The 25,110-nt window shown below is 36.4% G+C and overlaps 1 protein-coding gene across 2 annotated transcripts in view; it reads left to right on the forward strand.

Moving 5' to 3' along the window:
• Positions 1 to 12,663, forward strand: part of APLF (aprataxin and PNKP like factor) — a 32,220-nt gene extending 19,557 nt beyond the window's left edge. For both annotated transcript variants that reach the window (XM_088134331.1, XM_088134335.1), the window contains exons 8-11: positions 2,118 to 2,240; positions 4,410 to 4,456; positions 7,612 to 7,653; positions 12,452 to 12,663. In XM_088134331.1, coding sequence (XP_087990457.1) covers positions 2,118 to 2,240; positions 4,410 to 4,456; positions 7,612 to 7,653; positions 12,452 to 12,660 — 421 coding nt within the window. In that variant the 3' untranslated portion in view covers positions 12,661 to 12,663. The remainder of the gene's footprint in view (positions 1 to 2,117; positions 2,241 to 4,409; positions 4,457 to 7,611; positions 7,654 to 12,451) is intronic.
• Positions 12,664 to 25,110: the final 12,447 nt, after the last annotated feature.

Below are 25,110 nucleotides of genomic sequence, written 5' to 3' on the forward strand. Positions count from 1 at the left end.
CCTGCTGGAAAATGAAGTCAGCATCCCCATAAAGCTTGTCTGCGGAAGGAAGCATGAAGTGCTCCAAAATCTCCAGGTAGACGGCTGCGTTGACCCTGGACTTAATGAAGCACAGTGGATCAACACCAGCAGATGACATGGCTCCCCAAATCAACACAGACTGTGGAAACTTCACACTGGCCTTCAAGCATCATGCATTGTGTGCCTCTCCATTCTTCCTCCAGACTCGGTCCTTGGTTCCCAAATGAGATGCAAAAGTTGCTCTCATCAGAAAAGAGGACTTTGGACCACTGGGCAACAGACCAGTTCTTTTTTTCTGTAGCCCAGGTAAGACGCTTCTGACGTTGTTTGTTGTTCAGGGGCAGCTTGACAAGAGAAATATGACATTTGAAGCCCATGTCCAGGATCCGTCTGTGTGTGGTGCTCTTGATGCACTAACTCCAGCCTCAGTCCACTCCTTGTGAAAGTCCCCAACACTTTTGAATGGCCTTTTCCTGACAATCCTCTCCAGGCTGCGGTCATCCCTGCTGCTTGTGCACCTTTTTCTACCACACTTTTCCCTTCCACATAACCTTCTATTGATGTGCTTTGATACAGCACTTTGGGTACATCCAACTTCTTTTGCAATTACCTTTTGGGGCTTTCCCTCCTTATGGAGGGTGTCAGTGATGGTTTTCTGCACAACTGTCAGGTCAGCAGTCTTTCCCATGCTTGTGATTCCTACTGAACCAGCCTGAGAGACCATTTAAAGGCTCAGGAACCCTTTGCAGGTGTTATGGATTCATTAGCTGATTAGAGTGGGACACTTTGAGCCTAGAATATTGAACCTTTTCACACTATTCTAATTTTGTGAGATTGTGAATTTGGGGTTTTCATAAGCTGTACGCGATAATCATCACAATTATACCAAAGTAAGGCTTAACATATCTCGCTTTGCATGTAATGCGTCTATCTCATATATTGGTTTCACCTTTTGAGTTGCCGTACTGACATAAATGAACATTTGCACGATATTCTAATTTTTCGAGTTTCACCTGTATGTATCTATATGCATGCTTGTAAGAATAGAAGAACATAAACAATGCCCTGTTAGATTGGCAGTATAGTATGTTTGAGTTGTGTCTGAAATGTATAGTTTCATGGGGCATTTTGTTAATATAGTTAAGACAGTGCGGTTTTTAGAACAATTTTGGATGAACCACTTCAAAAACTGGCAGTAACACTAGCTGAAGTTTCTAAGTTATCTTCAAACAATCTCATATATAATATTCCAACTACAATTACCAAGCTTTCATAGTCACAAACTTATATTACATACTGTACTTTGTATAATATAATAGTTTATGTATTTCATAATCCTTTTGGGGCTATTTAGCAATGCCATATTGATTCCTAGGAATTTTGGAAAGTATTTTATGTTTCACTTTCACTTTGTCATATTATCATTACTATTGAATGGTCATTGTTCTTCCCCTCATAAAATAAGGAACTGAAATAGGACTAAATCACCTGCAGTCATCAACTAGTTATAGCTTGAAGCTAGAAAGACTGAAAATAGCAAAGCAAAGTAATAGTTATCCCTATTTTAAATAGATTTACAATAACTGAAGAATATGATTTTGCCCTGGATAACTGAAGAGTAACTGAAGATTCTTACTCCTAAAGTAATATCTTAATTTCAGCTTGTTCTTCTTTTGGAAAGGCTTGTCATTCACTTGAGTTAAAAGTCAGCAGACAGGTTCTCAGCTGGTAAAAGCAGTCTATCCTACCCTTTCAAAATAATGAAAGAGGGGAAGATGCCTGTGTGTTACCATAATCTGTAAGGGGCAGTAAAAAAATAGGGACTTCTTAATGGTGACCTCTGCTCTATGAAATTCTCTCATACTCCATTTAGCTATCCCCAATTGGGGTAGGATTAAAAAAAGAACTGCTTGCTTCCTTTAATTTTAATTGAAACGTTTTTATTATATATGCTCCTGGTTTTTATTGTTTATATTAGCTTGTTTTAACTGTTTCATCCACAATAGTTTAATTGAATTAGTTGTGTTGTATTTCCCCCAGCTGCATACGTTTGAAATACATCTTGATAGTTGATTTAGTATTTCTAAATTTCACAGAAAGAATCCTGTACATTTCCAGCAGTTTAGTCACCCTGGTGATAGCGATTATCATGACACAGAAGCTGTAACTCAGGTTGATGATGATAGGCCTGAATGTCCTTATGGAACTGCTTGTTACAGGTAAGAATTATCATTTGGTGTAATTCTGAAGTTTGGGTGATAAGTATTTCACTTGAAGAGTATGTCATTGTGATATGCCAAACGTACTTTCTACTGATTGACTCAAAAGTAGCATATAAATTTATGGAAATTGTATAGATCCAACTTTTAACCATGAGTAAACATTACATCTGATTATCTAAGTTATTATTAAAGGTTCACCACAACCCCCAAAATAAAATCTAAAATTATGAGATTTCAAACCACAGGAAACAATTATATGTATATCAAAGCAAAAAGCAGCTAAGACATTTCACCCAATCTGTTGCTGGTAGAGATTATAGGACTTGCAGTCAAATACTGCAGGAGTGAATTCAACCAGACACAAGTGAGAGCCTTTGTTAGAGCCTATGTTGTGGTGATAAGGGTGATAAGGATAAAAACAAGTCTTATTTTTATTGCATTCTTCAAGTGTCAGCCAGCGACCCTGTCAGGACAACCCAATTCCTTCTGGGTCAGGAAGGTGGAGCATCTGCAGGGTGGGACATCTGCAGGTTAACTGTGGAGCATTGGTGGAGCATCTGCAGGGTCACTGTGAAGACTGTTCTTGACACCTGGTGGATTAAATAACTTGAGTGAATTGTCGAAGAAGACTTTTGCTATATAGTTCAGTTCTTTTGGTTCCAAGTCCTGTCTTTATTTAGTTTGCAGCAGAAAATTATCTTTTACAAAGAGTCTTGGTGGGCCACACTTTAAAACATATGTTCTATGGAAAACATTTTTTAGCAGCTTGTATTGCAAATGCCAGTTATCCAATACTTTTTTTTTTTTTAAACAGCTTCTCAGGTCCCATTCAAAGCTTTTTAAAACTTTTGATTTTACATTGTGGCTTTGGTATATGACATATCTGGGATGATGCTCTTTTACAGGACAATGATGAAAATCTTTGGAATATTTTAGCTGGAAGCTCACCCTTTAAAGCATGTGCTACTGGGTATGGTTCTTGTCTGTCCCTTCAGTTTTCTTTTGATTGCCACATCAGCAATACCATCTGGATCCTTCACTTTGTTTGCCATTTTTGTCTTCAATATCATGGAGAATTTGTTGATTCTTTTTATCTCTGGAAGGTTAACTTTTTATTGACTTTTCTGCAGAGCAAATTTTGTTGCATTGAGGTGCCTATGGCAATAAGAATGCCTTTCAGAAAGGGGGTCTGCAAGTTGTCTACCACTAATAAGCATTCATTTTGCTTCATTGATTTAGCAGTAAGACTTTTGCTCATTACCGGTAGCTGACTAAACAGGTCAGAAGGAATTATTCCTCTTGTTTCTGAACACTTTTGTAGGCAGTAAAAATCTTATCATGAGTTCTACAACTTTGGATTCCATAATGGTAATTTCAGTACAAAAGCCACCTAACTGACCTTCTATAGTGATCACTCAGAGCAGAGTTGAGTTTAATGGTTCAAGCCTCAGTAGATGCCATTCAACCACCCACACTGGGCAAATCTATTGTTCTTCCTTCAAAGCTGAAGAACAGTATGGCATAACCCCCCCCCCACACACACACACACACGCAAATCCTGTCATATATCTTGCCAGCAAAGGAAAAAATCCCCACTCCTTTGTAAAGCCTCCATTGATGGCAAGAATCAAGGGAGAGCAGTTGCTTTCCTTGCATCTGGGCACACTTACTCTGATTGCACATGCCTAAGAAGACTAACATATTTCATTATTTTTTCCCAAAGTTACACTTCAAGGAGGAATCTTGAACATAGAAGCTTGTGACAGGTGGAGAAAGGCCTGGAACTTTCACTGGACAAGATGTGACAGGCTAAAGCTCCACTCCCCTTGGGACTGAAAATTTCACTTCTAGTTACTGGACTCCAGGAGTTAACCTGACTATTAAACCTGACTATTATTACTCCTGGCCATGTTTACCAAGAGTTTCAGCATACAAACCATTACTGTTCTTAGTCATCACAATACCCATACTCTCCCATGAAATTCCTGTATTCCATTTTCTGTTTTTTAAAAACAGCCAATATTTCTTTATATTGGTTGCTATCAATATTTTTCATTCTTGATAATGGGCTCATTTGCTTTGCCTTTCATTTTTCCTTTCATTCAAAGCTTCAGACTATTAGATGGAAAACTCAGGTTCATTTTCTCTGACTCTTTTTCCTTACAGGAAAAATCCACAGCACAAGTTGGAATACAAACACACAGCTCCTCCAGGTAAAGTGTTTTTATTCTAATGTATATGAAGAACAGATCTTTCTTAATGTAACTGATAAGGAGGCAAGGTGTTAAAGAATGTGCCCAGGTAATACTATGGAAGTGTTGCCTTATGTAGTATGGTGCAGTTCTGCTAGAATGGGAATTGATGTGATTTTGGGAGTTTTGAACATTTCTTGTTGTAGTCCAGGGTAGTTTGATTTTGGTTTTTGACTTTAAATCAATTAAACAATCAGAAACAATGTTACACATTATTAAAGACTATACACTAAAATAATGCATTAAAAACATTTTTAATAAATTAACAGATATTAAAGATTGAACAGAAGCGTAATTTGAACAGAATTTGGTGAGCATTCTGGAGATCTCAGATGACCTGCCAGCTAAGAAAAGAGTTCTCTTCTGAGCTACTGTACATTTGAATTAGTAAAAGCATTTTTAGGTCAGATGATCAAGCCAAACAAAAGGAATGCACAGAAATATTGTTAAATTTTCCATCCAGCAGAATATTAAATCAAGCAGATGTAAGGACTTTCCTATGAGTTGGGCAGAGGATATTAACTAGGTAATTGGCAAAGGAGAAGGGTCTTACAAGCTGGCCTGTTATGATAAAGGTGGAGAGTTGTATTTAAGACATATTGAATACTGTTGTCAAGAGCCTATTGCTTCAGGTCTAACCAAGTTTTCTCAGGGCCAAATGAGGTTAAGTATTGAGAAGATAAACTGTAACATTTTAAATCTACTGTAGATTAGTAACTCCCTTCCATAATGACATAAGCTTATAAGGTCAAAGAACCCAGGGAACTGGGAATGAAAACTAATCTGAGCCAAAATTTCAGGCAGCAAAGCTGCATGCAAGTCTCTACAGAAATTAGACCAGATTCTAATAGTGTAGGATTAGATATGCATCGGGGAATTTGCAACAGGGATTTTAAAAATTAGATTGGACAGCTTTGATATAATTAAATTATGATAGTAACACATTTGCATTCCATATAAAAGATGGCTGATATATTAGCTATATATATTTACACATACAGATTTTTTTTTCTTCAAGATCTCTCAGAACTGGAATAAAACTATCACAGTATCAATATATACAAAAAGGAGATAGGAAGATCGGACAAATGCTTGACCTATCAGCTTGCTGAATATAGTAAGCAAGATACAGGAGCAACTTTGGTAGGCGGGGAAAGGGTATAAAAAAATCAAGATGGTGGGCATGACTATGCGATTAAAGTCCTGCCCCTTTTTAATGTGAGTTGATACATGTAAAGAGGGGTGGGGCTTTGATCATCCAGTCATGGTTGCCATGTTGCCTCTTTTACTAGTCCCACCTGTGTGGATGTCCTTGGCAAGCTATATTCCAGCCATGTCCATAGATAATTAATAGATAGAATATGCTGGTGGAAGAGCAAGATGGATTTGGAGAATTGTGCTTAAAGCTTGATCAGTGTCTTGTTTTTCATGTTCTACTAAAAATTAATTATCTCTCAGTTATCATCCTTTTGCTTTCATTGGCTTAAAAACAGCTTTTGATTTGATCCCCAGAAGAAATCAAACTGGTTGCCTCCTCTTATTGACCAACATGTTTTGCTGCTGGTTGTGAAATAGCTTGAAAGTAATAAAGTATAGATCTGCCATGGCACAGTAGAGTATTTCACATCGTTAATCCCAATTAAAAAAAAACCACACACAGTGTGAAAGAATGATACATCTTGGCCTCTTTCCTTTTTGTTGCAAGTCTTGAGAAAATTTGAGTAACACAGTCCCCTAGTAGTAAGGGGCCAAAAGATCTGTTTTGGTTCTTTCATGCTAACAATACAGCAATCTTCTTTACAACCTAAGTTGGCCTGAGATGGAGTCTTCAAGCTCTTAACCTCTAATGTAGAGAGGAACAACTAGTGATAAAAGCAAAGCAATTGCTTTCTCCAAAAGACCTCTCATCTCCTGTGTCCTGTAAAAATCAGTGGTGTTAGTATCAAATTTAAGTATCTGCATATTTCTTTTCAAGTATGACCAATCAAGAGCTGTTGCCACCCAGGCCAAGAGCTGTCATTACCCCTCATGGTTTGAATGCCATCTTTCAGTGAGCCAATTGCAAAGCAATCACTACATCCCAGCTGCAACTTCTTATTATAGTTACATGTATTTCATATACTTGCATACCTGAAATTTGCCCTTAATGTCAGGAAGTAAAGTTATTACTTAATTTTTCAGGCTTGGTCAAATTAATACACTTTATACAACATAGTATAAATGTGATAGATTACATGTCCAACATATTCTTTCCATGAACAAAGAGTTTATTTTATTTACAGAGATATCAAGATCCAAGTAAAGACTGCTATTGGGAAGAATAGGAAGACTGTTTTCCTTTTTCCTTTAAGCTTCCAAAAATCTCCCACACTGCTTTGGAGAGTCCCCTCCCCTGAGCAGAAACCTTTCAGGTTATAAATGGAAGAAGTGGATGGTAATCCCATTCCCACCATTTGCAAGGTGCCCCAAGAGCAGATTCAACCCAATGCAATTAAAGTGAAAATTTAAACCAAAAGTAAAGATTTAAAAAATTAAATTTGCATCCATACTTCAATTTTAATTTTGTTTGGACTGATGATAAAGTAGCAGTTTTATTATTTACAGTGAAATCCTATGCATACTTACTCTGAAGTAAGTGCGACTGACTAGAAGGGGGTTTGCTTCTTTGTAAAGTGTTTAGAGTGCACACTTGGACCTGTCTGTCATAAGCAAGGGTTCTCCTTTACAATTAACTGCTTTTAAAATTCATGGAATGTCAAACTGACATGGCTATGGTATGAGTCAGGTATAACATTTTCAAGAATGACTGATAACATCTTTCATAAAGATTAAATATCACTGTGGATGTGTATGATGATTGGTTTGCTGGGTAAAAGAAATAAAACTGAAAGAGCCCTGATACAGAATGTGTTTGGTTGTTAAGTGAGGCAAAACAAATATGTAAAGAAGTTATTACTCTTTCTGGAGTTTGGTGGATCTATGAGAATGGATTGAGCTCCTTGCAGGGGGTGCAGATGGATAGGAGAATTGTAACAAGAGTTCCTTCTTCAGTTTTAATAAAATGTCATAGTTGTTTGGGTTGTTTTACTGGTAATAATTTCTTTTTCTTTCTCTAGAATCTGAAAGAAGGCAGATGAGATCAAAAGTTACAAGAAAAGGTGAGAATACTGTACACTTTCAAATAGTACTGTTCTGTAAAAGCATAAACCTCTCCTCTTCTACCAGTATTTCATGTTTTCTGTATACTTAGTCTTTTGAAGCAAAACTAAATATTTGTCTCCATTTTAATGTACAAGATACAGATCACTAGTAAACATAGGGAGATTCAATAATTAGATGACACTGTTCATATAAAGTTTAGAAAGGAAGTTTGTTTTTCTTAATTCATATCCTAACTTTATAGGGATGTGCTGTTTCTGTGTACAACCTTAAAGAAATTCTTTCATAAATGTATCCATTCCCCTCATATGAATAATGAAGTATTTTAATCTGCTTATGTAGATCAACATTTCTGTAAGTGTACTAGTTCCCCTAGAAAAAGAGATTAATTTATTTTAATGTAATGCTTGATTTGGCATGCGGTTTGTATTGCAAGTAGTTTGAGCAATAATAATGTGAAATAGTGGCCTTTTTAATATTTTTTTGTGGCTCTGTAGACTAAGCTGTGGAATCTCTTTTCTTTTTAATTATAGAAGTGATCTCTTGGAACGTATCCTAATATCCAGAATTCTATGTAATTTTTAAAGTAGCTTGCTATTTGGAAGCCAAATCTCCAATAGCATTTTTTATTGCATAAATTTATTGGGAAAGGAAGAAATGGAAATGTTATGAGTATTTCCCCCAAACATGCTTAACATTGATACCACACATGATACCAATTTATAAGATGTCTGTAAATTACTTAAATGGCTGTGGCTGAGGAGAGGGAGAATTAACTTAAAAGTTCTAGGGTAAGGATGAACAAAGTTTTCTAGAAGTGGGACAGACTTTTCAAAAATGTATGTACTCTGAGGGCTGAAAAAGGTGTTGCATTAACATAACCAGATAAATATGCTTTTTCTGCTTCCTAACTTTGTAAACCTGTACCCATCATGGAAAAATCACATAATTTACTTTCAGTGGTATAACTTTTAGAAAGAGAGCTACATACTGTTGTGCTAGAGAAATCATTACCCATAGCAACTTGAATTCTGCAATTTGAATTCAGGTTATGTCACGCCGTAGAACTGACCCCATAAGTAACATATTTTCTATATAAAAAGAACACAAAAAAGTAACTTCAGATCCCTTTGTCCAAAGAATGGAGTGTTCATATAATGTGTTAGGTCTGCAACAGAGATGAAATCAGAGCTTTTCCAGAAAATGAGTTTTATTTATTTATTTTTTTAAATATAATAGCAATTCAATAATTAACTGTTGAAGGTACTTCAAAGAAGGAACAATAAAATAGAGGTAGATAAGCAAAGAGGCAACATTGACTATACAAGATTATTTATTTCACTCTGCAGAGGGGAGGAAAGGGACAATTGCTCTTGAAACTGAAAAGCAAGCAAGTAGAGCAAAACAAATTATGTTTCTTTACATTCAGTTTAAATACTGGTAGAGGAAGCAGCAATCCAGTGGTGAAAAGAGAAGCAGCCAGTCTTATGGAAGGCTAGAGGGGGCAGAAAACTTAAAGTGACTGAAAGAGAAGTTGATTACATTAGAATGCAACGAAGAGGACCTTAAGTTTCATCATTGAGCACACAACATGTTCTCTTTTCCATGATAGTAGAAAATGACAACTGGTTATGTAATCACACTCTGTCCCTGATTGCCTGCTCTTGCCAACTATATCGTTTCAGGCAGAATGATGAATGAAAAATAAAATGGGATTATTGGAGCAAAATTGTGATCAACTCACTCACTTGTCTACTGCTTCCTAGTGCTTTTCTGAAGGTTAAAGCTTGTCAAAAGTTAGGATTGATGTTTTGCATTTCACATAGTCCATTCCAAATATGCTTGGAAGAACTATGTGACCTAGCTAAAATCTCTCTGCAATCCTGCTACAGTAGTTTTGCAATTATATATAGTTGTATAGGAAATTGAAAAGGCTATTCTTAGGAATGCTGCAAAGAGAGTTTTCATTCCAGGATAGCTGACTTTAATGTATCTTTAGAGAAAAAAGTAAGGACATTGGCATCTGGGGAAAATGGAATCATATCTGAATATACTAATTCTTTTTCTTCAGGAGTGCCTTGGGAAAGAAAAAGAAAGTAAACTGATAACAAAACTGAATACAGCTTTGGCTAACCCAAAATAGTATATACATATCTTGGGGCCACTCACCTAAATGAGAGTTTTCTAAATATGTTGGTAATTTGCCATCTGTAACATTGAATGTGTATGGTCCCAATAGCATCAATACAGTGCAAAATTATTCTATTTCAGTAGCTTGCAGGTTTCTGGTTTGTAAAATGGAGGTTGAAACTAAAGACGTTTAGGTTGAAATCGTTATTTAGACTGCCTTTGATACATCTATTTATACTAGCTATGGCTGTGTAGCCCTTTGGATTCAGTCTCTAAACTGTGCTTTGGAGTATGTAGGAATGTGAACACTTGTCTATAACACCTTAAAGCAGCTGTGCCACTTCTGGGAATCACATTGCAGCTGCTGTTCAATTCCCCCCCATATACAGCTGTTTTCAGGTGTTCCAAAGCCCCATTTGGAGATCAAACTTGAAGCACTCCAGAGGTTATAATGGTTTGTTAGTCTTTATACAGTAGTAGGATATAAAATACCAAATAAAATGATGGAGTATATTAAAACTACACTTTGAACCTAGGTAGGTTTTATACCATTTAACTGTCATAATTCTTCATAAGGAAGGTTCCTCCCAAATTCTAGCAAAAAAATTTTCTTACAATTTTAAATCTCTTTGCTGCATTTTTTGTTACTGAAAATCAATAATAGTTGAGAAGGAAGACATAGTGGCATAGATTTTGCCTTATTTGCTAAACTCAAGTGTTCCGAGCATCAATTTCTTTAATAATTAACACCAGATAATGTTGGATACTGATACTCATGCAAAGGTACACTATGAAATTTGCATACCAATAACTGATCTCAGTGCTGTCTGTCAGCTTATCACTGAGAAAAGTTACTCTTATATAAAGAGGCAAGCAGGAGTTTTGGATACTCAGCAGTGAAAGGCAAATTCCCTTTTGGCTTATCCTATAGTTTTGTGTGTGTGTGTGTGCCTTCAAATCAGTGTTGACTCCTAGCGACTGCCTGCACAAATCCCTGCAGTTTTCTTGGCAAGATTTCAGAAGTGGTTTGCCACTGCTTGTTTCTTAGGGCTAAGAGAGAATGATTGGCTCAAAGTCACCCAGCTGGCTTTGTACTTAAGGCAGGACTAGAACTCACAGTCTCCCAGTTTCTAGCCTGATACCTTAACCACTACACCAATCTGGCTGTAGTGACTTTACTTTTTAACTTCCTTTTTCCCAGACTTCCTTGAAAAATTATGTGGAAAAATTGTCTTTTGAGCATTTGCTGAATGTTGACTTCTTTCTTCTAAAAAAAAATATATATGCTAGTAAGATAGTGTACAAGTTTCTTCTTTAAAAATGAATGTTCCAGTTTAGACACATTGGATGTCCAGGACCATATGCTATTATAGGTAGTCCCCAGTTTAAGAACGAATTCCGTTCCCAAGGTCTGTCCTTAAGTCAAATTTGTATGTAAGCTGGAACCATATTTTTGTATAATACTGTATAAGTAGTATTGTGTAATGAACTCAAACCATTGTGTATTTAACTCAAATCATTATGTATCTAACTTGAATTTTGCTACAATAGGTGCTGTTCTTAACTATGTGTCATCTTTAAACCAGGCATTCTTAACCCAGGGACTACCTGTATTCAAGAGTCAAGACATAGGGTTTCCCAGTGGCTAGTGATTTCAGAATCTTTAACTGAATAGATACTAAAGATATCAATCTCCAGATTTTCCAGCATTAATATCTTTACCATGCAAGCTAAGTCTTTAAGACAGTACTACAAGCCCTCCCTACTACCAGATCACTAGTTCTCCGGAAGAGTAAAATTTGTCTATATGCTACTGGATATGCTAGTAAGAAATACTGGCTGGTAGGACTATGTGTGATGGAATGGAATTATGAAGGCCAGACTCGGGGAGAAAAACATTTTCTTTCATCTCCTGAGGCGAGAGGGAGAGATAAGAGGATGAGACTGGCACCTCCCTGAGGAATTCACAATGTTGTGGCTGGCATTACTTGGGAACTGGGGTTTCAGTCTGGGAAGATTCTTGCTAGAGGTTGTAGCTAATAAACATTGCTGGACTGAATTTACATGGTCTCTTGGAGTTCCTTGGGCTAGGCCTGACACTATGTGACTATTTGATTCAGAAAAAAAAAGTTCAGAGGGGTTTTAGTTGATCTAATGAAATCAGTTAAATATTTATTTATTACATTTTATAATACTAGACCACAAGAAATCAGAGAGCAAATTGGTTGCCATCAGTTTGGAATAATGACAATCAATTCAACTGCCTTTTGTGCATACAAAATGGATTTTCAAATTTATTTGGAAATCTGGATAAAATCAAATAAACCTTTTCCAAATCAGAATTTGGGTGATTTGCATTGAAGAGCACTGAGGCTGGAGTGAACCCATTATCAAATAAGATGAGATACCAGTGGAATTGTTTTCTTGTTTCACTAATTAGACTGAAGAGGCAAGGCTCCATCAGTTTATACGTTTTCATACAATTTCTAATAATAACTAGTATTTTGTCTTACTTTTTCAAGCTGTGTTTCTGTATTGTTAGCAAAACCACATTTATTTGGAGATCAAATATGAAATGATATAATTCAGTACATAAGGTGGGGTATATCACTATCATTTTGCATTGAAGCCCAAGATTTTAATTTTTTATTGTTGAAAATTATATAGTAAGAAGTGTTCTTGCGGAGGAGAGTGATGATGATGGTGAACCAAATGAATACAACTTGAGTGACAGTTTTATAGATGATGAAGAGGAGGAAGAATGTGATCCTACTGATGAAGATTCTGACTGGGAACCAGATTTTCAAGACAGTGACAATGAAGATATGGACATGCTTCTCAAAGAAGCACAGAATTTTGTTAAAACTAAGAAGTAACTGTTTCCAAATATTTTGATATAGTTTATGAAACGTCATTCAGCTACATGAAACTCCCTTGAAATTAAGCTAAGTATTGTTAGCTTAGAATTAATATCCGTTATATTTTTAACATTCTCTGGATGAAACCATTTGTGCTCTTTGAAGAAGATGCAGTTTGAAAGATAGTCATAATGGTTGCTGGAGAAAAATTTAGGCTGGTTGTTGTTTTGAAGACAAATTAAGGATTGATCAGTCCAGATGAAATTAAGCCATTTGAATTTCTGTTCAGTTTAATATGGTAAGCTAAAATACCAAACACTTTCCTCACTGAAGTGAGTGGCATAAAATGTGAAGAGATCTGGCTGCCAATATCCCATTAAGTGGTAATTTCACTTCTTGAATAGTGGCTTAAATTGGTTTTACTTCATAAAATTGGGTTATGTATGTACATTTTCAAAATTACAATTGTTCCATAGCTGATAATGTTTGCGAAAAAATCTTAAGTGTTAGGAAGTGCACTTAACATTGCTGGATTAATATCATCTAAGAACTAACTGTTCTAGATATGGCTTCGTGATTTAAAGTGATGAATGCTTTCCTAAACTTTGTATTAACTCAAGAGCATATTCCATTGCACACATGGATAAATAATAACTCCATATTGATAATAGCAGTAATTTGTATTTCAGTTCATTTTTTTATTCTGTCAAGCTGACAACAAAACTGTAAATAGTAACTTTTTTCTTGTAATATGCTGTTTAAGTACTATTATTTCTATTTGAGAAGAAAGTATATAAATTTATTTTGAAAGACAATTATGTTCCAAATCTCTTTCCAATATTTTAGTTCCTCTGAAGCTACATTTAAACTATTACATTCACTTGGCTGAAGCTGAAACAAATCCTAAGTGACTGGCTCTATACTGGAACTTGAGACACAATTCTTTATAAAATGTCTGAATTATAATTTGAATCTGCTGTTTGCAGATAACAAGTGTGAACATCTGATGTTTAAAAAAAAGTTTCCATTTGTCATTCTTCTGAGCAAAAGCAGTCAACTCTGGCAGACACTAGTGTCCGAAGTGCAATACTTTCTTAAGATGCCAGAAGCATGTTGCAAGACCTGCACAGCTATGAATCTTAGCTCTTAAGAGCAAGGGAATCAATAGCTGTTCATGTCTTGTGCTAAACCATAATATGATTTGTATGGTTTTGGCACACCATGTTCTGCAAGTCCAGCAATTCTGGTTTATAAACCATACTTTGTGGTTTAGAGTAATATGGGAACCTAGCCACTGTTTCATGGAGTGTTTCCAAGTCACAGAAAGGATACTGCAGGTCTATTTGATCTCTTTCTTTTCAGAGCTTTTAACAGTGGTTTTAAGGGGCATGGACAGTTCATTTTTATTCTTTAACCCATGGAATAAAATGGGGGTCATTCTCCACCCCCATACCCTTCTAAAACATCATTAGGTGGGGACAGTTCCATTTGTACCACTTGAAAGAATCAAAACACAAAAATAACTTACAGTCGTATGGGAAAGGAGGAAATAAAACATGCAGTGGTCTTGTGTAGGGAGGAAGGTGACAGAAATACTAGATGCAAAGGGGCACAGCTAGGAAGTTAAAATTAGTCTAAAGTTGCATATTAGAGTCTCTCAGCCATTTTAATGGGTTGAGACAAATCAATAATAATTGCCCAGTTTGTATCGGTTTATTGAATATTGTTTAGGACTAAAGGAAATTTGGATTTGAGCAAGATTTTTAATCTCTTGATCTTCCATCATTAGAGAATTCCCTTTTTGTAACAGATTCCAGTAGCATTATGATCTCTTGCCCTCATTACTAACAAATTTCTTCTAATGGATCTATAGGCATTTCAGGAATCATTCAATTTCTCATGAAATATCTCTGATTAAATACAGTATGGTACATAGAACAATAAAGCATTGATAGGTGGAAAACATGTAAATTTAATGAAGTACATTTTTTAAAAAATGGTTCCTAGCTAGGAAGTTACTAGCAAAATCAGAATTCTTAACATAAAAAATGCAGCTCTAAACTTAATAAAAAAACTTTCAATGTCATGTGGCTGGAATAAAGGTCAAACTATAGGGTGTACCCTATTTCTAGAAGTCCCATTCAGCTCAAGTCATTTCAAAATGTTCAGTATGGCTACACCACATGGTTTCTTGAGTTACCACATGTGGTGTTTTCAGCAGAAAGAAAAATGATTCTGTAGTCCCATATTTTCAAATAAATGAGCAGTGTGTGTGTGTGTAAATAAAGAAATAGGCTGAACACGTGGAAAATCTGCTTTTCCCAATTGGCAGTTTTAGTTTACACAGTGAAATATCAAAGGCTACTTCTGCCGAATAAAGTTATGTAATAGGCAATGTATTTAAAATACTGTGAAGGAATAAAAATTGAAGACCTCTTAAAATACACACCAACTTTGAGGTGAATCCCAGCACTTTTATTTTATTTTATTAATCAAATTTATACGCTGCCCATCTCACTGTATAAGTGACTCTAGGCAGCTTACAAGTAAAAAAATTTAACCCAATTACTGAATGGAATTCTAGGCTGTTTAATTTGTGCCAAAAAAATGGAGTTAAGTTCAATTTTTCTCAGTGGAGAACATTTCTGAGGAATTTTCATGCTAAGATAGGGAATCAGAATTCAACCTAAAACTTCTAAATATGTCAAATTATTATTGAGATCATTGGCATTAACTCTGATTTACTTCCATTTATCAAAAAAAGAAAAAGATATCACTTGTCTAATGAAATAGATGAGGCTGGAATTTTCTGGTTTATCTCTAAAACAAGGAAGTATCTGTGTTCAACCAAATCATATCCTCTGCCTAACAAACTCAAATATCATTTATGTTTTCAGAATTTCTAATGATGCAACACTAACAGCATTCCTTTTAAACAGATGTCTCCTCATGGAATAATTTGTCTTAAATTGTGAAATATCTAGGGTGCAGAATGAATGGGCAAGGATTAACTAGGCAGAAAAAAAGGATGAGAGCAAAATCACTGTTGTTTATGTGACAGGATTAGCATGTACAATTTCATTGTGTAAATGTGTTCTAAAATGGTTGCCAGTAATTCAGAGTTTGATCAAAGTTGACTGTATCAGGTTATTAGAGCAAGGGTTTTCAAACATTTTCAGGCTGCAGAAGCTGTTTATTAAAACAAAAATTCTCAGAATCCCTGATCAAGAAAGGTGGGCTTCTGAAAGTCAGCTAAAAAGCCCTGCCCTTTCCACTATACGTACCTTAGTGACTAAAAGGGGAAAAAAAGTCTCTGCAAGGGACTAAGCCTTTGTCCCTTGTGGAAAGATTATTTTTTCTCTTAGTTCCTTGAGTAGTGTCTCACGCCCCCCCCCCCCAGTCCCATGGAACTCATTCAACACCTTGTGGAACCCTAGGATTAATGGAACCTAGTGTGAAAAACCTCATATTGGAAGACCGTGTCATACGCCCTGGAAACATGTAGCTAGTTATACTATTGGAAAGATACCCTGAACTTCAGAAGTATGGTGAGAATTAACTTTATTGTCAGAAGTGTTCCACCAATTTGATTTATTTTGCAGTTTCAGCATCCTTTGCAGTAGGACATTGTCCAATTCAACAGCTTCATACTGAGAGTATCAGTCTGGATGTTAGGAAAGGATTCTATGTGAAAGAAAGGGGCATTTTCATCCTCAGATAAACAGGTCATGGACTATGTTTATCTACTCTTCCTTGCTTGCTTTGTTTTATATAATTAAGCAAAAGTATTCTAAGACAAAGAATATATACTAATATTCTTACAAATAACAATACTACCTATAAGCTGTTAAATTACAATGCTAGTCTATTGTATTGTGGGAACTACAATGCTTTTGCAATTAAGCCTGAAGCTTTTTTTTTTTTTTTAGATTTTTTAATCCCGCCTTTATTATTATTTATTATGAACAAATCTAGCACTCCTTCCTCCTCCTATTTTCCCCACCACAACAGCCCTGTGAGGTGAGTTGGGCTGAGAGAGAGGGACTGGCCCAAAGTCACTCAGCCAGCTTTCATGCCTAAGGTGGGACTAGAACTCCTGGTTCCTAGCCTGGTGCCTTCACCACTAGACCAAACTGGCTTGACTTTATACCTAATGTAACATACAAATTTTAATTTTCCTTCCCATCTTCTGCCCCAAGGCATTTGTCATTTATTAAGGGATGTTGGTTTTCAGTTGCACTTTTTGTTTGGGTCCCTTTGCAGGAAGGCATGATTTCTTTTATTAAGGGCAGAAGAGACAATTACTTCCCAACAGAGCACATTTTCTCTTTCCCCAGATAAGAGCAAGTCTGGCTTTGCAATATTGATTTCTCTGGTCTCCTTCTGACTTTCATTAATGCTGATAGCAGCTGAACTTCTTGATGCTTACAAGCATGTCCCCATGTGCTCTTTTTCCTCTCGTGCTTCTCCGTGAATTTCTATAGCGTGCAACAAAGTGACCAACAGAACTGCTGTGACCAATTTCCATATTTGATGATGGTCAGTTCTACTGAAACAAATCACAACTACAAATTTGTTATTGGATAGGGTGGTCCTTCAAGATGCCTTCAGCTAATTAGTGTACTTTTTTTTAAAAAAAAATCTCTTTCCTGCTAGATTCACAGTTCGGAGGGAATAAGGGAGCTGAAGCAACCATAGTATGTGTGCAATGTCCTAAAACTACATATGTTTTAATCTTTTTACTTGCTTTTCCTTCTTTTTCTACTTTTGTCTCATTTTGCCTTTGTTGTACAACATAGCAGAAAAATGTTGCTTCGGAGGCATCATGTTACATTTTGGTCACCTCCCCCTTCTCCTTTGCACTCATGATTCTGAACTTGGGTGTTTAAATTGTTCTGCTGATCACGATCTCCGAGTTTGCCTACAATTAACTCCACCATTTGTTTCTCCAGGCTCTTCCTGCAGTTTCTGCCTTCCAACATGGGAGGTTCTACTGTTTTTTATCAACTGTTTTCCAAGCTAAAAACCAACTTGTAAGAATCTGGGTTGGTTGGTTTGTTTTTTGTGGTTGTTTATCCCAATCATTTAAAGTCTGAGAAGCAGTGCTGTTTGGAAGCATGGCTTGTTGCAAAATTCAAAGCATGCCTAAAACAGGACAGAAATGAAAATGATCCAGCAGAAATATAATTAAAGAATTCCAGGGGTTATAAGAATAATATTAATATTTTCACATTTAGATCTACAGCTGGATACTTTCAAGCCATATCTAAATCTAATGAAAAAGATATTAGCATGTATTGGATGTAAATCACTGGTGAAAAATGTTTTTAAGTTTTATCTTGGATGTTTATTAAAAGATGAGCTGTCTTTAATTGATTTCATTGCTCTCCACAGTGGAAAAATAATTCAGGGAGTCATATTTGCCTCCATACAGTTCTGCTTCTATAAAATCAATAATTATCCAATTGTACAAACAAATATAGAAGCTGAGGGGATTCTTTTAATCCTTGAGAAAATGCCTTTAATGAGATATATGGCGTATTATGTATTAGTTTACTATACAGGTTCTTAAGTTTTAGCTTGATCCTGGGTATAAGCATCATAAAGTCACAGCTCCCTGTTCTCTCATAACACCTGCTAAACAGATCAGGAATGAAACGTTAAAACGATGGGAGGGACAGGCTTGGGTGAAGAAGAAGCCTTATTTAGCAAACTAAGATCCTGATTTGTGAAAGGTGCCATAGATAGGAAATTGCAGCCTGATCCCTTTTATTAAACTATTTTGTTAATGTGATTTGTTGCCATTATCAACAGATTTATCTTCCTCAGTGGAATTTGACTTCAGAACATTCAAAAGCATAGGTTGCCAAGAGTTTAAAGCAAAGCTTGTCAAAATGTGAATCTCCCCCCCCCCCCCCCCCCGATTTTATCAGTTTAATGGTAACTGCTAAAAATAAACTATAGAACAACCTTAGAAAGTTACTTGTAGCAAAACAAAGGTTTGGCTGGTGAGTGAAGGAGAGAGATACACTGTATCATTTTGAATACCAGTAGCTGTCGAACTGCATGGAAAAGGCAAGGTTTATGGGTGATCTACAAAAGTATGCTTTTAGACCTACCTTTTTCACATCCAGCAGCTGAACAATACATACCCCATGCTCTATAAAGCAATTTCGTGTCATGAGGTCTGCACATTTTAAAAATACAAGGGTTGAATGAAAAGTAATGCCTCCACCTCCATAACTTTAGGTAGAGATATGTTAATAAATGAAACAATAATTCTTGAAATGAACTTTTCTGTTACCTGTATTTCCTTCTCCACATAATCACCATTCTCTATACACTTCTGCTGATGATGGACAAGCTTCTTAAAGCTGTCACAAAAGAACCCCACATTTTGTTTCTTCAACCAGGTCCTGACAATAATTTTCACCTCTTCATTTGAGTCAAACAGATTCCCCACAAAGATGTTCCTTCAATTTTGGGGAAAAGTGTAAATTACATGATGCCAAGCCTGAACTATATAGCAGAGGGGTAAGACAGTGAGATCCAACTTGGCTGGGCTCATGAGGTATGAGGCTTAGCATTGTCATGTTGCAGCAAAATTTCCTTCTGCTTCCAAACTCTGCTTAATCATTGTTTCAGAGTTTTGAGTGTTGCAATGTAGCACTCTTGAGTTGATAGTGATACCAAGTTAAAGGAAATCCATGTGAATAACAACATCTGTGTCTCAAAAAAACTAACAATTTTCCTGCTGAAACCTGGGTTTTGACTCCCTCCTTTCCTGATGCTTTGTGATGATATTCTATAGACTGATACTTCCTTTCTAGCTCATAATGATGAACTCATGTTTCACCTACTGTCATGATTCTTCACCTTCATTCTTGTAGCATGACAACAATTGCTGGCAAATTACAGCTTTTGAAGATTTCATCCCTGCTGTCAGCATGCAAAGAACTCATCTTGCACAAACCTTCTGATATTGAAGAGCATCAATAATGTGACCCACACATTTCTGTGAAATGCCAAGCTTGACAGCAATTTCCCTTTGAGTGATGTTCCAATTGTCTTTAATCAGTTCATCAACACTTCTCATGTGAAACTCTGGTTGCTGTCACAGATTGTCTACTTGGCTCTTAATCATACAAATCAGCGCTTCCCAATTCAAATTCTTTGCATTTTTTGGCCCAGCAACACACAGTACTCTATTATTTTCTACTTTTCAAGACAGAGAAGATCACAGGAAATGCAAGTAACAGCTAATCTATGAATATATAAATGAAAGAGGTAAGTAGAAGAAATATGGACATGCAAGGGAAAAGTTTTAGAAATGAATGGGATAAAAAATAAAATCTTGACCAGAGCAAAATGGAACTGACTTTTCTCAGCTAGAGCCAGGGATAGGCAAAGGTGACTCTTTCGATGTTACTGGTTTAGAACTCCCATCATCCCTACCTAATGAGGCCAATTATAAAGGAAAATGGTAGGGGCAGTGTGACACTATCTGATGTCCATGAAGAATGAACTGGCTGGTAAAACTTTGTGGAATTCTGCTTGCCCTAAAGGAAGGAGAAGGGAGGTAAAATTTATAATATATCCTTCCATCTGCAATTCCCTGTGCCTTTTGAACAGATGCAGTACATGAAGCCATATAGGGCAAACCAATGTGTCTTCTTTACACTTCCTCATTCCATTAGGAAATTTCCATTGACGCCATATGTCTTTGGTGAGTGGAATGGCTTTTCCATTCATGAAACGAGCAAGCTGAATCTACCATTCTGCAGTCCATATCCTTAAGGAGTATTAATTGCCACATTTTAGATGGACAGATATATGCCCATTTGAAATCTTTGCAGATTGTTCTCCAGAGAGAATTTCATTTGAAGTCCTGGGAAGCAGAATATTTCTAAAGAATTAAATACACCATTACTTTTCCAGCAACAGCTGGTCCACATGCATTCACCCTACTGAGTGCACAATTACATTGTGAAAAATAAATTGTTCACCAGACAAAACAAGATTAGAACTGCAGTTAACTTTGGGGTGAGGTCAGCAGAATTATAACTACAGAACAATGACCTTCAGCCGTCCTTTTCTGAAACCAGTAGAGAAAGTGTAATAGTCAACAATCCTGAGGATTGTTTCAAACAACTGAACATATAAAAGATGAGCTCTTGCGATATGGTGAATTTAATGTATGTTGCTATACCTCACACGGCCACCATGTTTTGGAGTTATGTAAACCAATAGCCTCTTGTCTCATTTTTTGATCATAATAAAGTGAATGCTTTTGCATACCTTCTAATGAATAGAACAATAGCTAGCTGTTACATGCTGTTACACTCCTGCTTTAAAAATGGCACTTATATTGCACAGATATATGGTTACATAATTGGAGCTTATTTTTACCATACGATTTGCCTTTTGTAACTTTTTTTTTTAAAAACTTGTAGGATTTACTTTATGGTCCAGCAAGTGGAGCCAGGAGCAAACTTGTTGCAGACGTGAGATTATTATCATTTTTTATTTACAAATGCATATATTACACAAATGGACACAGACACGTACAGCACACATATATATAGCAGCATAAAATCACTAAAAACTCTGAAAACCCTAGGTAAGGAAATGGGTTTGAATCTGTTCTAAACTATAACAGATATATGAGTATATATAATAGTTAATACAATATACAGTATTCTACTGAAGTACTGCTTGTGTTCTGACATATTTAGTAATATCATTTTTGTAAAGTCTTACAGTGAGTTCCTTATTTTAGATCTCTTCAGATGATTAATGCTGGCACTTAAACTGATTAATAATCAAGGCTCCCCTTGAGAGGGATTGAAAGGATTCTGCCTCAATTCCTGTTATTATGTCCTCTTCATTTACAGATATTTTAAAAATGAAACTGATTAACTCTTTTGTTCTATGACTGCCAATGAGCCAACTACTGTACAACACATGCATGTTTGTTACTGGCAACGCTGAAAAGTAATCCTGCGCTTACCAACACATCAGGTAACAATCAGCCTAGCCAGGGGGGAAAAGCTGCTTTGGAGGGGCCAGAAAAGCTTATCAAACTTGTTGACTTGGAAGTCTGCTTTCTAGAACCTGCAGAACTCAAGGATGGAGGAGAGAAAGGGACTGTCTTTTGCAATCTGAATAAAAGACAAGCAATCAGTTTTGAACTTTGAAACAGTTGTGGAAAAGGTATGCGAGCCCCATTCTTTCAGTGCCAGTGGGAACCTTTTAAAAATGCCAAATGGAGCGTGGGATGGAAAACCATCAGCCACCTCCTGTTTTTCATCTTCTCTCCAGCTATTACAGCATCTACACGACTGCCATCATCATCCCTTAGGACTGGCCAACAAACAAATTGTAGGGGTTTTTTTTAATAACTTTATTAATTTTTTTAAAAAACAGTAAAAACTAACAAGAACTAATACTGAAAAAGAAAAATGGAAAGAAAAAGAAAGATTAGAAGAGAGAAATAGTCAAGGTTAAAAGGCAAGAAAACAAAAGCCCAAACAACAAGCTGCACAAATTGTAGGTTATTTGACTTTCCAAAAAACCATGGAAGAAGTTGGTTGGAGTCAAGCAACCTTTGTTTTTCTTGATTAGACCCTACCCTAATTCTATAGGGATAGCTATTTTTAAAACAGAGGGCTATTCAGAAAAGATGGATACACCATGGGAAAAACTGTTTAAAATGAAAACACAATTACAAAACATCTGTAGATAACATTCCCATTAATAAAGTCACTGAAGATTTCTACTAATATGATAGTATTGTGAACTGTCAGTTACAGATGTATTCCAACTCCAGCTCACCAAAATATTGGGCTGATTCATATAATATTCTAAATAGTCTAATTGTCTGTGGTGGGGGTGGGAGTGGGGGTGGATAGTGAATTGTGAAAACATCCAAAAAGGTTAAACATGGCTCTTTACAGACACAGTTAAGCAGAAAGACCCTCTTGGCATACCAAGTCATAGGATCATAGAACGTAAGAGTTGGAAGGGACTGTAGAGATCATCTAGTCCAACTTCTTCCCAATGCATGAATCAACTTCTAAAGCAATGTTTCTTAACCTTGGCAACTTGAAGATGTGTGGACTTTAACTCCCAGAATTCCCCAACCACTGGGAATGCTGCTCTACAGCATCCTCAAGAGACGGCCTCCAGCCTTTCTTTAAATACTTCCAGCAAAGAGAATCCACCATCTCCTGAGGCATAGTTCTGAAACTTGTTAGAAAATGTTTTTTGGTGTCAAACTGAAATCTACATTATTATAATGTAAACCCATTGTTTCTTGCCCTGTGCTATGGAACAACTCTGAACGCTAATGTTTACCCTAAAATGCAGTGCCCAGAACTGGATGAAATATTCTAGATGTGGTCTAACTAATACATCATGGAGAGGAATGGTAACTTCTCTTGATCTTCCTTCCTTCCTTCCTTCCTTCCTTCCTTCCTTCCTTCCTTCCTTCCTTCCTTCCTTCCTTCCTTCCTTCCTTCCTTCCTTGCTGTTTTTCTCATCCACCAAGGCATTTAAACTATTTTCATATGTATTGCTTTCTACTATGGTTCCTGCTCCTGTTGAAATTAATCTTGTTGGTTTCTGCCAATAGTTCCAACTTGTCAAGGTCCTTCCCAATACTGCCTTTTAAGGTGTTTTTCTCATTTGCAAATTTGAGAATCTTAATTAAATCTCTCATCTGAGTTATTTATATATTGAACAGCACAGAGCCTAGAACCAAACCCCATGGTACACCACTCAACACTTGTCTTGACATTGAGCCATTGAGACACACTGGTTGTTTAACCAGCTCTGCATCCATCTAATGGTAGCATAGTCCAGCCTCAGTTTACCATCTTCTCTACAGTATATTTATTTATACTTCAGATTTGTCACCACCCATCTCACTGTATCTCATTGGAGAATTTGTGATTGCAGAAAAAGCATCTGTCTCCATCACAGAACTTACAGCCGAGCTAGGCAACAGAGAATATACATGCCTCCAGTGACTGACTGCAAATTCAGTTCATCATTACAACCTCCAGCCTCAGGTCACATTTCTTAAAAGGATCTAAGCAGAAGGTTCTCACATTTTGGGCATTCACATTTCCTTAGTATGTTGATCAGCTTCATGTTGAAGTTCATATTTGAATAGAGAGTTAGGGAAGGATTTCTTCATTACAAACATTCAGATACTTTGCCAAAACTTTACAATTAAAAAACTTTATGAGATGCAATAAGTAGACATTATGCTAAGTGGAAAGCCATTACATTTAAATATTTCCTGTTATTTGAAGCTTTTATCTTCTTTCATAAAAGAAGAGTAGCAGTGATCTCTCTGCTGTGGACAACTCTTACTAGCCAGTTTTTATTAATTTAAATAGAAATGGGAAACCTTAGTCCTTGCAGATTCAAAATTACATCAATGGGTATTGGATGCAAGAAGCTTAACAGATAGGTCAGCCCTACAAGGTAGATCAGACTAAGAAACCAATGCCATGTAGGTCAGTACTACTTTTATTGTAACAGCTGTAGTAGCAGATCTTGCAAGTCTGAATGTGCTACACGACTCCCTGCCTATATTTTTATGTAAACTAGGGAGGGACTGGTCTGAGATGTTTTCTCAAGTTATTTTCATGACCCAGGCTCAGCCCCCTTTTTAACTGACAGTTGCTTCGATAGCTGCTCTTCCTCCTGTCCTTCAAGGCCATTCCCTCTTCCCTCTACATAGTACAAACTGGGTGACAAAGGTTGCTGAGTACCACTGTTGGATGAGTTAATATTTCTTTTAGGTTCTTTTAAAGCACATGCACAATTGATACTTTCAAAATCATAGACTTGCCTTTCCAGATAATGGGTGTTCCTGTTTTATTAAAACATATTCAGGAGTGATTGTCAGCTTAAGTCTCAGGTCAGATCCTGTTTCTGTGCTTGGAAGAACAAGTGTTTTGTGACCACCTGACCACAATTTACAAGTGTCCCTAATCCACAGATCCAAACATAATTTGGAAAGGAACGCAAAACAAAATTGGAACAAAGAAATTTTCTTATTTCTTATATGCATACAGTGATCCCATCCCATCTGTGCAATCCCATGAGTCATGAAGAAATATGTTGATTGTGAAATTACATCTTCCACATTCTTGAAATTTCATCATGGTCCATACTAGGCCTTTTCTATAATGTTTTACTCTTTTTGTTTAACAACCATCCTAACCATATCTTATATAAGTTACTGAAAAGTTATAATATTTTGGTTGGCTGTAGCAATCCAAAGATACCTCCCTAAGTGCATGCAAAAATGCTGTATGATACCTGGGATTATTTTATTTGTGGACATCATGGAGTGCTTCAGACTGAAGTTCTGGTCTCCAGCCACTTGCTATAGTTCATTCTGGATGCTATACAGGCTCAGAGGAACTCTTTGGAAGTAAAGTTGGTTGGTGG

Source organism: Python bivittatus, unplaced genomic scaffold, assembly GCF_059951505.1.
Source record: "Python bivittatus isolate LINGU-HERP-01145 unplaced genomic scaffold, Pbiv_v1 ctg000020_np1212, whole genome shotgun sequence".
Lineage (NCBI taxonomy): Eukaryota > Metazoa > Chordata > Lepidosauria > Squamata > Pythonidae > Python > Python bivittatus.